Here is a 14,314-nt window from a genome sequence, read left to right as displayed (position 1 = left end):
GTGTGTCCTAGTTACAGAACCAACCCGGAAACAGTTGCTATGCAAGTTGTTAGCTTAACCATAGATATATATAAGAACTAGATGACTCACCCCCAGCTGTTTCCCAAAGACACGGCGTAGCCAGTACGGCGGCCATCTTGGAACGGGCAACTCTCTCCCTCAGAGCATTAAGCCTATGGTGCATATTCTGCTATAATGACCACAACTTACTCAGTTTTTGTCCGATTTCAAAACGGTTTGATTTTTATGAACGTTTATGCAGTTATGATGCAGCATATTTAGAATCACGGATAATTTTAATAATATATATTTTTTTGTAAAAGTAACATTTTAGTGACATTATGCAAATAGTTAAAGTAATAGCTACATATTGATTTATTTTACACAGAGTTATGAATCGTTTTTTTAGTGCAGATGACTGGATCACATATCTACTGCACTGTAACTGCAGCCAGAGTCAGAGCAAGTTGCCCGTCCTCATATGGCCGACTGTGAGCTACGCCTGCGTGTAGTCAGATCCACCCCCTTGAGCTTAACTACCAGCGGGGCACAAAATATTGTAGTCATTTGTTTTATCGTGTTTTTTTTTGTAGTTTTCAAAACGAACATACGGCTGCTATTAAATAAATAAAGGCAGACAGTAAAGTTACCAAACACTTCAACGGCGGCAAAGGAGCAAAGTAAGTAGCCCAAACTAGCAAGCTAACTAAGCTAGCCACGTTAGCTGCGCCAACTACTTCCGGTGTATCTTCAGTTAACCAAATCACGTTAGATAATTCACTAATTACAACATAACACCAGTTTAAAAATGTTTCTTCACACAGAGTAAATTATATATGCTTTTATTATTCAGTGAGTACAATATCGGCGTTGTTCGGCTAAGTATAGGCTATATGGGTATCTAAACATTTCTCTTTTTTTTTTGTCTGCCACAACTTCTTAACCACTAGGTGGACGTGAGTGAATCTTAATTTATGTCATCAGTGTAGGGTTAAAGTTTACTTGGACGTGAGTGAGTTAATGGAGGATGTGAGTTAATGGTTATTTTTCATTATTTCTTAATTTTACTATCCCATTCTCCTTCACCCTAGTTGTTAGGGTCTAGGCCAGGGCTTCACTTGTTTTAGCTACTAACCCCTAACTAATAATTTTAGGAGCGCAATTAAAAAATTGACTTGCAAAAAAATCTCCTTTTGTCTAAAAACAATTCTCATGAAACCTATTAATTATAATATATATTATATTATTATATATTATAAATTACAATTTACTCAGACTCAGAAATTTGTTCCTTTGATTCCATTCAGACATTAGTTAGGCTATTTGGGTGCTTTTGTAACGTTACAGCTCTGAAACATGCTTGGCAGAAGTACCTAACTCATGCATTTATTATTAATATTAATACTATAATAATAATAATAATAATAATAATAATAATTATTATTATTATTATTATTATTATTATTATTATTATTATTATTATTATTATTATATCCCAGAAAGGAACATTTACAGTCGGTCTTTTGCTACTTTTATATTGCGGTCAGGTGTAACTCATTATCATATCCTACATAATTAATGATTTCGTGTGAATAACGTTACTCAGGAGGTAGGATACGTTGCTCCGGGGATTTAGCAGAGACGATATATCAGAGAAGTCTAAGAAGCTCTCGACAAGTTACTTCACTTCCTCTTAGCTCGTTGTGTGTTGGGCAACACCTCCCGTTTATTTCAGGCTGCTCTTCAGTTCCCGTTACTTGGTGAAGAAGATACGGACTTGGGGGAAATGCGGTGCAGTGTGGGGAACAGTCTGTCATTACAGCAGAACAGCGGCGATTTTTTAATATTTTCGTCTAACGCGTCTGGAAAACTCCTCAGTCCTAAATGTATCCTAAAAGGCGCCTTCTTTGAGTCCTGGTTATAGGATAAAGGAAATGTATCCGTCTTTAATTGTCTTTATTCTAGTTTCAGTCATCTCCGAATGCAAAGGTAAGAAATGCTTTAACATTTTGGTGTTCTGTTAAGTGTGATAAATTAGCTGGATTTCAGGGAAATGCTCGTTTTTGTTTTGGTTTCATACTACCATGCTCATTATGGTTGTGAATGTGGGCTAATAAACAAGGATCAGTTTGAAAAGTGTCTAGAAATGCATAATAAGGTGATCATTATCATTCAACAGTATATTAAGTATAGTAACCAGTTGAATTATTTGAAGAATTGCAAAGAAGCATTTCTTACTTCCATGTAAACAAAGATGGACTCAGTTTGGTTCTATTATGCAAAACTGATTGTTTTAAGTGTCTAAAAAAACAAAAAAACTATTACTAGATCCTCTTTGTCTACAGGTTGTTCTGTAACCCTCATAATAAAGCGCTTAAGTTAAAACATATTTGTGAATACAGCAATACTGAATCAAAATGTCAGATAACTCCCCCACTTCACTGAAAAGCAGTACGATAATCCTACTCAATGCCTGACTACAACTTTTGCAGCAGATGTTCTCAATCGTCATTTTTCATCCGTAGAAAGTCCCCACAGACCTGAAGTAATTGCACCATTTGAAGATTAGTTTATCGCACTTTACAATACATTGGTTCTGCTCTGTGTCCAAGAAGCCAACTATTGAATTCAATTTAGAGTCCTGAGACCACAGATGTTGTGGGATGGTAAAAGTTTCCAATCCACTCATGATAAAATGAGTGTGAGTATCATCCATTAGACCACTCACACAAAGGAAAAAACTAAATTACTGTGTTGCTAGCTGTAAGAAGGCTTTGTAAACACATTGCGTTTTGTTGTTTATGATTGTTGGACAGTTCACAGGCATTTCCTTTTCTTTTTCTTTTACAACTGGTGCATGCAGGATTAGAGAAACATGGGGGAATGCACTGATTTTTTGTCAACAAAGTTAAATAAATCATTGGAAACAGTCCAAAACAAACAAATACATTCTATTAGCCCAAAGAAAGTCACCCAAGGCAGGAAGAATCAGTGAACTTGCACTGAAGGACTCATTATCAACAGACTCATTATAAACATTAAAAAAAAAATGTTCTGGCAACTGAAAAGCATGACTGGGATCACCTGGTAGAGCAGAGCAGATAAAGACATGTACTTTAACACAACATGGCATGTTGTTTATTTCATATGAAATCCAAAATGCAGAGGTGACTGATAAAGTCTGATGTGTTAATGAGTTAGTTAGACAGAGCCAGGCTCTATACAGACTCAAGACTTATCAGTGAGGATTTCATTTACATTTTCTGATGTATTTATTCCCTGTAGGCCAGGATGCAAACACCTGCAATGTTACCACCGAAAACGAGTACGTTGAAGCTGGATCTGATACTGAGGTAAGATGTCAGTCCTCATGTGTCCGTGGCAAAGTCTTCTGGACGCTGAACAACAGGCGCATCAATGAGAGCTTGTCCAAAACCATCGACTCCTCCCACACGACGTTGTCACTGAAGAACTTCACTTACCCCAGTGCTACACTGCAATGCCACATTGCTGCTACTCACCAAGTCATCGGAGGCGTCACCATCAAAACCTACAGTAAGAACCAGTTTGATGACTTATACCTATCGTTCTGCTACCCGCAATAAGATGAAATATTTAATAGGCTACTAGTTACTCGTCTGTTTTTCCCCACAGCGAAACCCAGTGAAATATCATGCATGTTGCATTATGAATATCAGACGTTGCCGGGTTTACCAAATCTGTTCACTTGCAACTGGAAGCATCACATGAATTCTTCTCAAAAAATAAACTACACTGTGCTGTGAGTGGTTCCACATTTTCTTTTGTATAAGAATTATTATAGAAATATTCATTTTCTCTTGTTGATTTTTGTACTTAATATAAAACATATTTCTTTCTATTTTCTTTCAGTGTCTCTTCATTACAATTACAACCACCTCTAAGTGCATACTGCAACTCAAGTGTAACTACGTGCACAATGAAAGCAAATGTAATACCTCAAATAGGGAATAGCACAGTTAATGTTACTGTGAAAGCCAGAACTGACCGCTGGAAAGCCGAGTCTGACCCTTATGAATTTGCCCGCTATAGTATAAGTAAGTAACGTGAGGTAAATTTTATGAAAACATGCATTTCTCAATCATTTATTTGCATGTCAACATTGCACATTTCTGCATTCAAATTATGCTGTTGTGTTTATTTTCCCTTCAGTGAAAATTAACCCACCGAAGATTAAAGTTACTGTCTCGTCTGATCATCTGCTGGTTAAATGGGAACGGCAATTTCTAGAAATACAGTGTCACTGTGAAGTCAAGTTTAACAAGGTATGTCCTACAATCTACTGAAGACAGCTGTTTTTCTCTGATGCATTATGCAGCAATTATGAAACAGAGTATAAAACACAATTTCGGTGATAGTAATTACAAATCAGAAGAACGTGACCATATGTTTCATTATTGCTAAGACCAGAAAGAAACAAAGTACACACATGACACAATAATCAGTGTAGGAAATGTATACTGTAGCTACAGTTCTTGAGAGAAAACCCTAAAAGAATGAGTAATTTATCTGGGATGTAAATGTAAATGAAATCCCCAATGAAAGTAAATACTTTATTGATCATCAGGGAGAAATTACGTTATGTTCCAGTTCAAGAATGGGGAATAAAATAAAGATAAATGTATTCATTAAAATATGAGAAAATACTGCATGTCTTGGCTTGTACTATAGTTTATTTGAGAACATTACAATAGCTATTTATTTTGCAATAAACGGTCATAAAATAGCTCATGTATGATGTTTAACAGTAGATAAAAGATGCCCAATGTCTTATGATTGGTAACAGATTCAACAAATGGCTGTAGCAATGTCAGTCAAACTTTGATTTGTTCAACCGTAATGTGATAGCTTGGATAGCTGTTTTGGATTCTTTTTTCAAAAAGCACTCACGGCTAAATGAGGCTTTTATCGTTTCTCTTTTTTTCTCTCCCAGGCTGTCAGTGATGGAACTGAAGAGGTAAGGGCAGGTTTTCATAATAAGGGCATCTCAGCTTCTTGTATGGTGATGTTGACTTAAATGGTATTCACAAAGTCAAAACTGACAATTTAACTTTGATGTGACAAAATGAATACAGCTTCATCAGCACAGGTAACGTAATGGCTGTTTGTTTTTCCCCTTATGGAGATCACAGAAAAAATCTAAATTAAAACTTTAAGGGTTCTTCCTTGTCCCAAACAAATTAACTTGAATAGCTCTCAACAGAGCATATATGGAAATGTTGAAGAATGTGATAAAAAAAAAAAAAAAAGAAATCCTGAATCCACACCCATGCTCCACATCTCCACCCAGTTTTGTTGCAAACTGTTTATTGCTTTTTGGTAATAATATCTCAAAATTACAACCAGCATCAATTGAATAGCTGTAGGATAAAAGATGCATGTCATTAATTGTTTGATCACAGATTTGTCAGTCCAATATCAATAAACGGCACTCGAGCTTAGACACGGCAGTGGTCACCATAGCAACACAGTATTTTTTAAAGGCAAACACTGTGTTTTTGTTATTCATTTTTATCCCTCCTTGTGGAAATAAGAAGGTTGTAAACTTTAACAGCTATTTGTGATGGCACCCTAGGCTAAGCAAGTAATAATTATGGCTTTTTGGTTGTTGTTTCTGATTTCAACAAAACAAACTTCTGACTGAATGGCTCCTTTTCCTTTTTTCAAGACGACGGTCAATAGGACTCTCAACAAGGGTGAAAATGGGATAGTCGAGAAAAAAATGGAGTCCTGCAGTACCTACAAAGTTTCGGCCCGCTGTGCTTTAGTCAAAGCTCCCTGGAGCGACTGGAGCCGGGAACAGACAGCTCAGACTGGACTAAATGGTAAGAACCAGGAAGTGAATGGGGTTATTATATCTGATAATATGATGCAAAGGAGGAAAGAAATTAAAAATTAAAATCAGACGTGATGACAGTGGATTATTAGCTACAAATATATATACTGTATATTATCTACTTTTGGGTTTGAGTTTTCAGTCATAGTCAAACCCAAAGACCAACCCCACAGTTTTCAGAAATCTAACTAACACTGAGATACTGGCATTGGGATCCTAACAAGAACAACAAAAAACCCTCACTGATATTATTTTAAAGAGGAGGGACACAACAAGCATATATTTATGTATTTTCAAATGTTGCTTCGATTGTTGCACATTGTTACAGACAATCAACTAAAACCCATGATTGGTTTTGCCCTAGATGTATTTACAGTATGCATAAAACAAAATTCAAGAAAAATTGAAATTCAGGAACATTATTACTGGTTCTGAGAGTATAAAGATTTGAAAAGCAGGAATAGGAATAGAATAGGATAGATTTAATGTCACCCAGAAGTCTGGTAACAGTTTGTTCCAGATAATTCTTGTAAACAATTAGTGGTTCACGTGTAGGGAGGTACTTTCCCCGGAAGGATAACAGAAACCAAAACAAAAGCAGTGACTACTGGTAATGACATACAGTAATTGCTGAGCAGCGGGTGCCATAGTTATTATTAAAAGTTGTTTTGGTTTTTGTTCCCGGAAAGAACAGGTCATGTTCTGTTATTTTTGTCCAGTTGTTTCTGTATTTTGACCTTTTCAGAGAGTATAAACAAATACAGGTGTTACCAAGGATACGAATTAAGGCTCCATTCCATTTAGTGTAGCAGAGCTTTTTCTAATGAGCCAGCAGCACCCTGGCTGCGTTCCGATCCACAGTTTACTTGGACAGAGCCCCCTACTCCCTACTCCCTGCACAGGGACTCTGCCGTAGGAAACTTCACTTAACCGATATAACACCATTCGGAACACCCTGCAACGTCACAGCTGTCTCCGGTCGAGTTTAAAAATAAAGTTTTTAAAGCAGATATCAGCTTCACGGCCGTTTCGGCTAATGCTGCGTTCAAGGCAGGCTTTTGAAACCGTAAGTTACAGCTTCAAGTCACAACTACGACTTGGTAGCGTTCCAGGTAACCCGTAGCTCGTGTTTTTACCATCCTGTTGTCTGTGAAAGTTCCCTATAACGGCCACTCGTAACTTCCGACCCGTGAACTCGTACCAGATCGAACTGGTATGACTTCACAGGAAGGAAAAACACAAAGTACGAGTTTCTTTGAACGCACCATGAGTTAGCAGCCCCCGCCCTTGTCAGGCATCAATTGGTCCTCGTGCTACGTCACCACATTCACGCGCATCCCTTGGCTGCACACACAGCCCTTCATGCCGTTCTCTCTCCTCATTGGATAACACTTGTATCCCACAAGGAAAATTTTCTCCTCGGGTTACAGCAGAGCAGAGTGACGGAGAGACTCGTGTTTAGGCTGAAATACTTCATGTAAGTGATTGCTGACGGAAAATAGGACTATTTAGGACTTATATTAACAAAAACATTCCACTGATATCTGCTTTAAGTTTCAAAATGTTTCACGCCACTATCACCGTTTAGACAGATCTGAAATGATTTAAGAAACATTACTATTTCTGTGTGCACAAGCAAAGCAGTTTTGTGTTGCAATGCGTGGTATTTATTCAGTTTCGGGGCATCAGGGTGTGTAGAAAGCATCAGCGGCTCAGCTGACAGGAAATCTAACGGCTGTCGCTAAGCTAACGGCGGTAGCTAAGCTAACACCAGGACGTCAGCTGTTAAATCCCTCCCGTTGTCGGACACGACATGAAACTACTCTAGTTAGCTCAGTCATGTTGTAACTAAGATATTCGCCGGAAAAAAAATGTTTTTCATGGACCGTTTATTGAGCCACTGAGCTATTAAAGTTAGACAGGTAACCATTAGCCCTGCCAATTTACGTAACGTACGTAAACGGACCGCAATGGCTGATGGGTAATATCGGTTGTCAACATCCGGTGAACTGGGCGAAGTGAGGAACCGTTGTTCACTCCCTTCCTGCACAGTTCACAGTTCCCTTCAAACTGCTCCCTGCGGTTTGGAACCACACTGAACATGGCGGCACACCCTGTGTAGTCCACTGCACAGGGAACTAGAGGGCGATCGGAACGCACCCAGGGGACTCTGTTTAGCCTGAATGGAATGGAGCCTTAATTCGTATCCTTGGTAACACCTGTCTTTGTTTATACTCTCTGAAAAGGTCTATTCCAGTCAGTAACTATTTTGAACATACTTTAACAGAGATTGACATCAAGCTACAGCTGTGGAGAAAAGTGTCCAAACCACAGAGCAATGGAATCAGAAAAGTTCATGCAATGTGGACGGTAAGGAAGACACTAAATGCTGCTTTTACATATTTTTGAAATTCACTTCCTTCATTTCCTAAGAGACATGGTTGCTGCATGATATTTCCTGACCTGAAGTGCTTCAAACTGTCTACACAGGGGCTTCCTGCAACATGCCCAGGCACATTCACCTACACTATTAAACAGACTGCCTACGACCAACACGAGACTGAAGTCAGTTCTACAGACACTTCTTGCAACAGTTCAACCTGTGATGTGCACGTGGACCAACAGGCACATCAACTAAATCTCACAGTTTTCCGTAATGGCACCCAGCTGGCCGAGGAGTCTGTTTATGTTCCAGCCATCGCAGAGAGTGAGTTGTAATGCTATTGATTTTGTTTTTTTGTTTCATGACTAACACTTTATTGATCATTTTGATTCATCTTAATGCATGTTAGTGGTCCATTATCAAACAGTTTTCGTCTTCTCACTTGGCAGGCCTCCCTCAAGTCTCTGAAGTCGAGACTTCAACCAAAGGAGGTGTTATTCTGGTCAGCTGGCAGCCTCCTGTTGAACCTGTCAGAAGTTACATGATCGACTGGACCCACAATGGACATGAATATTACTGGATGGAGACTGAGTACACTAACATGACACTGTTTGGTAGGTTGGACAGCACAAATGAAAGAGTAAATGGGGGTCAGATAGAGAGATGGATGTTGAGATAAATACTTAATGAGTCATAGGGTGAAAACATGGAAAGAGTGAGTGACTCATCAAGCCCATCACTAATTTGTCTGGGCAAATAATGGATGCAGCGGTGGAGAGAGACTTTTAAAAGCTGCTCTGACACACATTCACTGGAAAGATCTTAAGATTAACAGTTGAGTGTTTGAGAACTATGGCTCACATCCACCCATCTATCAATCATATAGCACTTTTCATACAATACATAGATACAATACCAAATAATACAATAAAATAGATTTTAAAATCTATGCAGCCCCCCCCCCCAAAAAAAACAAAAAAACAAAAACAAAAACAAACATAAAACAGTTGATACTAATTGATGAATTAATAACAGATGATTCATTCATTTTCTGCTCATCCTGTACTAGGGTCACGGGTGAGCTAGAGCCTATCTCAGCTTACTTCGGGCGAGAGACGGGGTAATAAAATAAATTACAATAATAAAATAACAGAATAAGATTTAAAATACAATTAGTAAAGAACAGATTAAATGAATTAAAAAATAAAATTATTATAAAATAAGTGACTAATGACCAAAAAACACACACACAACATACAATTATTAATTACCAGCACCTTTTCAGATTAATTTATTCAACCAAGTTGACATGTGTGACACACCTTTTCCCATTTCAGATGTCAGATGGTCTTATGTAACAACAGTCAGTAACTGTTTGAGACTAAAACACACTTGCGACTGTGTTAGGTCACATTTGGACACTTCAGTGTCACAAGCGAGGTGCAGCATGCTAACAAGCTCACGCTTATGGTTCTCACATTACAGTCATGTTTCTACCAGTGCCTGTATTTGCCCGGTTTGCCTGCCTTTACTTGAGACTCTTCCCCTGCCAGCAGTGACTCAGCAAATGCCCGTAGGTCTAGAGTTTTCTCAACACATGATGGTTGAGATGGTTTGTAATGTTTGCCCTGCTCACCGTCGTACAGTAACTGGGGAGTTGGAGGTTCACCAAAGTTATAAGGCTTTATCCTGTTTTGAACATGGATGTCTGTACAAAATTTCATCGTTTTTAAAACATGTCAGATTGGAGCAAAACTGTAAACGACTGACCATCTGATAGCTTGGATAAAAAGCTGAGCAGGGCCATTAGTGGAGGGAGAATTAAGTTTCAAGTTTCAAGTTTATCTCATTTACACAGCACCTTAAAAGCAAATAGTCTTTGCACCAAAGTGCCTCACAAACAAACATGAGGTACCAACTAGATCAATGTCTTGATGTGCCTGAAAATCACTTGCCTACACCTTGTAATTGACGTTCAGATCTCCCCCTTTCTTTGCAGGCCTGCTGGATAAGAAGTCGTACAATATCACGGTAACGCCCCTCTTCGATGACAGGACAGGTCATGGCACAGACGCCCTGCCAGTCTGTGCCACACTAGGAGGTATTTCATTACTCTTAGGGTTTTTTATGACTCTCAAAAAAAACCCACCAAAAAACAACAACAGTTTAACCTAAAAACATGGTCTTCACAGATCCCGGAAATATCACTTTTGACAGTGTTCATCCTTATGACACATCTGCCTATGTAAGCTGGAGCATCAAGTCCCAGGAGGAATGCAGTGAAGCTGTTAACAACTACACAATCTTCTACCAGACACAGAAAGGGCCAACGTTCAGTAAGTCCACCACACTCTCTGATGAATATTGCCCATGGATTGAAGTGATATATTTCCTTTAACGTTGTTATGTTTCTGTGATTTTATTGTAGACATTACTGTTGGCAGCACAAAACGTGACATATCTTTAAAAGATCTGGATCCAGAAACCCAGTACACCATCTACATCAAGGGCACAGCTCATAATGGAACCACCCAAAGCAACGAGAGGCTCTTTAAAACTAAAAGGTTTGGTAAGTAGGAGCTGATATGCTGAGTAAAATAAGTAAAAAAACAAAACAAAAAAATAAGTAATATGTGCACAGCTGCAGCCCTCATCGGTTATATATATTTGGCTGACGGGCAGCAGGGCTTCAACATGAGCAAGTTGTTGTTAATGTTAATAAACAAGGAAGATGTTGAAATCTGACCATGTTCTTGAACAAGAGTACTATTCTGTTCTGGTAGAGAGGCTTGCAGATGTGGCCTTTGGATCATTGCACAATCACCTAAACTCTGCAACCCAGAGTTAGATTAAAACCTCGATCTGTGTTTCTTCTGCGAATGATCATGATACGATTACTGACCCATGTCTGATGCTGTGCTAAGGCCCAAGTGTTAATGTTACCACCCAGATGTATCTGCCAGGAGTGGCTTATTATGATCTTTGGGGAGGATTGATAGCTTGGTTCTACACATTGAACGTCTCCTAAGTATTCATGTTTTTTTTGGTGAATTTCCATGAACAGGTATGAACATGCCTGTTTGTTTTGTCAGAGTGAGAATCTCCAGTGGCATTTTTCTTCTGAAGTGAATCACATTTTTGAGTAAGAGAGAAAATAACGCTCTGCTTCTCTTGAGTTGAGCTGCATTGGCATTACCGTATTCAGTCTGGTATGACCCAAGCTCCAGACATTAGTGTCAACACCTAAGACTATGGAAGGCCACAAGGAAGGGAAGTTTTTTTTTGTCTCTACAGTAAAGAGACCCCTGGATGGCAGTACAGTAGCTGCAAGCTGAGTTTTAGCGTTATGACATCTGGAAAGAACAAGAGGCAGCACTCAACAACAGCTTGTTTGGGCTTGTAAAACAGTACGATGCCTCAAGTAAATTTGACTGAAGCCTGTTAATTTGTAAAATGACATTAGTCTGATTAGTGGTTATACAATATATGAAATTAACTGTCATTACTGGATCAGATGTAACAGGATTTACTTTTATTGTCATGTTATGAGCTGTATGATTAATCCCTCTCTAACAACAAGCTTAATCATATTATTACTCATACTACTCACCTACACTGCTATTACTACTCAAAGGGTATCTTGAGTGACGCATAACATGTTTGGATTGATGGCGCGTAGTTGTTGAAATGATCATGAATCATGGTTTCAGTCATTGTTGTTTTTTTGCAGAAATACCTTGCAAGCAATTCACAGAGTTTTGTGGAAGTGATTAATTTATTGTGCGCACCGAACTGCTGCAACATGATCGTAAATTCTTTTCTATGACAGATCCGAGGCTCCTCACAGCGCTCAGCATCTCTGGAAGCATCGTTATACTTCTTGTGTTTTCTCTTGGATTATGCTGTGCTGTTCAGTAAGTTTCAATCTCTCTGTGTCTGTCATGATGCAATAAGGATTGATTTTGAATTAAAACACTGAATCAATAACCATACAATCTTAAAACTGGTCTCTTACATCTAAATCTGCCCTGTAGGTGGAAGAAATTCAGGGAGAAGCCGGTTCCTAACCCAGGCCTGAGCTCTCTGGCGCTGTGGCCATCGTCAGATCATCAAAAGGTGAAATGGGAGGAATGAGTTGCCCTCATATTGAGGCAGCAGATAAAAAAAAAATAATAATAATGAAATAAAAAATTAACCAAGTGCTCGTTTATACAGTTGGTGGTCATGAAAAATCATAAAATTGTATGTGGTAGTATTTCTCCACAAAATCACAAGGCCACAGAGATTTTTAAAAAGAAAAAGTAAAGACACAGCTAAACATAGAAATCTTGGTGGTTTTGGACTTTTGTCTGAAAGAAGCCAGAGACATTAAATTGTGGGGAGGTCGAGTTGTGTCAAGTGGCGCAGCAGGTTAAGCAGGCGCCCAATGTATAAAGGCTACAGTCCCCCTTTCCTGCATGTCATTCCCCCTCTCTCTGCCTCCCCCTTTCCTGTCTCTCTCAACTGTTCTATCTAATTAAGGCATGAAAAGCCAAAAAATAAAACAAAAAACAACCATTGTGTGGAGGTCACAAAAAGGCAGCTGTTTATCAGGAACGCCTAAGACTTCTCCACACTGTATACTGGATTCAACCCAAATACCTAACATTTTTGGACGTCCTCGTTTTCAGAGGCATTTTAATGTTTTTCGTGGATACTTCTTCCTCTAATATGCTTCAGTTAAAGAACAAATCAACATGTGGAAATAATTTCACTGTCAAAAGTTGCTCTGGCCCCATCAGTAACATGTATACATTTGTATTGTTACCTTCATCTGGTTGATTAATGACATCTGGTTCAATTTCATAATTTTCCCTAGTTTTTATCTCTTGAAAAAACATAAAAATTAACCCCAATCACCAAACAGCAGTGCTTTATGTCTTATTGTTCTTCCTTTCTGTGTTTTTGTTTCTCCACACGGAATCTGCCCCGTCCAGGCGTTCAGTAATCCATCTGAAAGTGTATGTGACCCGATTTACACAGTGGAGCCTGAGGGAACGTCCATCTCTCCACCTGCTTCAGGCTGTAACCGAGCCATTGACCAAACTGAGGAATACACCGACCCAGCTGCTCTCGGACCAAACGTACAGGATGAGCAACCAGCTGAAGTTGAACTCCCAGAGACGGAGCACGTGGGTTCTGGAGAATCCACCGCGTTGCTGCTTCCTCCGGTTAACAACAACAACAGCTCACTCAATCCGTACCGCAGTCAGAGTTCAGTGGAAATTAAGTCCCCCGAGAAAGTTAAACCATGTAAGCCCATTTCAGGGAAACAGCAGGAGAAAACAGCACCGATGACTGTGTACGTGACGCTGAACATGTTCGAACAAGGTCAAGGTAGGTGAGAGTAGCAGAAACATTCAACAGGATACACAGACTATTAGCTCTGAATGAAGCTCAGCGGTGTTGTCCAAAGTGGAGTGAACCTAAATAAGAATAATTATATCTTATCTTATCATCTCATTCTCATCACCCAGATGTGTAAATAAATGTACATTTTGTCACTGTCTATACCTCGTTGATAGAAATGTGTTATGTTTATGTGTGTAGTAGTACAGTAGCAGTGTTATTAAGTCAAGCTGATGCATGTACCTGATGTAAGAATATTTAGATGTGCATATGGCTGTGTATGTTCAGCACTACTACGTAATACGGACCAAATGTAACATTCAGCACTGTAAATAAAAGTAGTTTTTTTACTCACACACACAAGATAATGCAGCAGACACTGAAATAATGTAATGTAATGTAATGTATAAGTTTGTGTTGTGCATGCAAATGTAAAAAGGAAGAGTAATGTTAACATAATATTAGCTATGTATTATAAAGGTGTTCTCTGTTCTTCCTTGTTTGTTATCACTCATACCTACACTTGTTAAAAAAAGGAGTAAATATTTTAGACTATAAAGTTGTCACTCACTGTAGTTTTTTATTTTACCACCTTCCAAAAATAAACATTTTTAATTTCCACAGCAACAATATTATATTATATTAATTAAATCGTTCATACTTTATTA

The 14,314-nt window shown here is 38.6% G+C and overlaps 1 protein-coding gene across 1 annotated transcript; it reads left to right on the top strand.

Moving 5' to 3' along the window:
• The first annotated feature begins 1,705 nt into the window (after window positions 1-1,705).
• On the top strand, window positions 1,706-14,136 carry LOC311007011 (interleukin-31 receptor subunit alpha-like). Its single transcript, XM_084000090.1, has 16 exons — window positions 1,706-1,989; window positions 3,286-3,555; window positions 3,655-3,781; window positions 3,892-4,076; window positions 4,192-4,304; window positions 4,973-4,996; window positions 5,708-5,864; window positions 8,163-8,245; window positions 8,366-8,582; window positions 8,708-8,872; window positions 10,258-10,359; window positions 10,451-10,594; window positions 10,687-10,827; window positions 12,088-12,172; window positions 12,293-12,374; window positions 13,235-14,136. The coding sequence occupies exons 1-16, from the start codon at window positions 1,935-1,937 to the stop codon at window positions 13,640-13,642; spliced, it is 2,358 nt and encodes a 785-aa protein (XP_083856216.1). The 5' UTR covers window positions 1,706-1,934; the 3' UTR covers window positions 13,643-14,136.
• The last annotated feature ends 178 nt before the right edge of the window (window positions 14,137-14,314 follow it).

Source organism: Trachurus trachurus (assembly GCF_905171665.1).
Source record: "Trachurus trachurus genome assembly, chromosome: 24".
Classification (NCBI taxonomy): Eukaryota; Metazoa; Chordata; class Actinopteri; order Carangiformes; family Carangidae; genus Trachurus; species Trachurus trachurus.
The sequence above is the reverse complement of the archived record's forward strand: the minus strand, read 5'-3'. Positions and strand labels throughout refer to the sequence as shown.

Bases quoted from the DNA above. Each gene is read 5' to 3' on its own strand.
- LOC311007011 (XM_084000090.1), top strand. From the start codon at position 1,935: ATGTATCCGTCTTTAATTGTCTTTATTCTAGTTTCAGTCATCTCCGAA. The intron at 10,828-12,087 runs GTAAGTAGGAGC...TTTCTATGACAG, and splicing joins CTTTAAAACTAAAAGGTTTG to ATCCGAGGCTCCTCACAGCG. The intron at 12,375-13,234 runs GTGAAATGGGAG...TGCCCCGTCCAG, and splicing joins CATCGTCAGATCATCAAAAG to GCGTTCAGTAATCCATCTGA.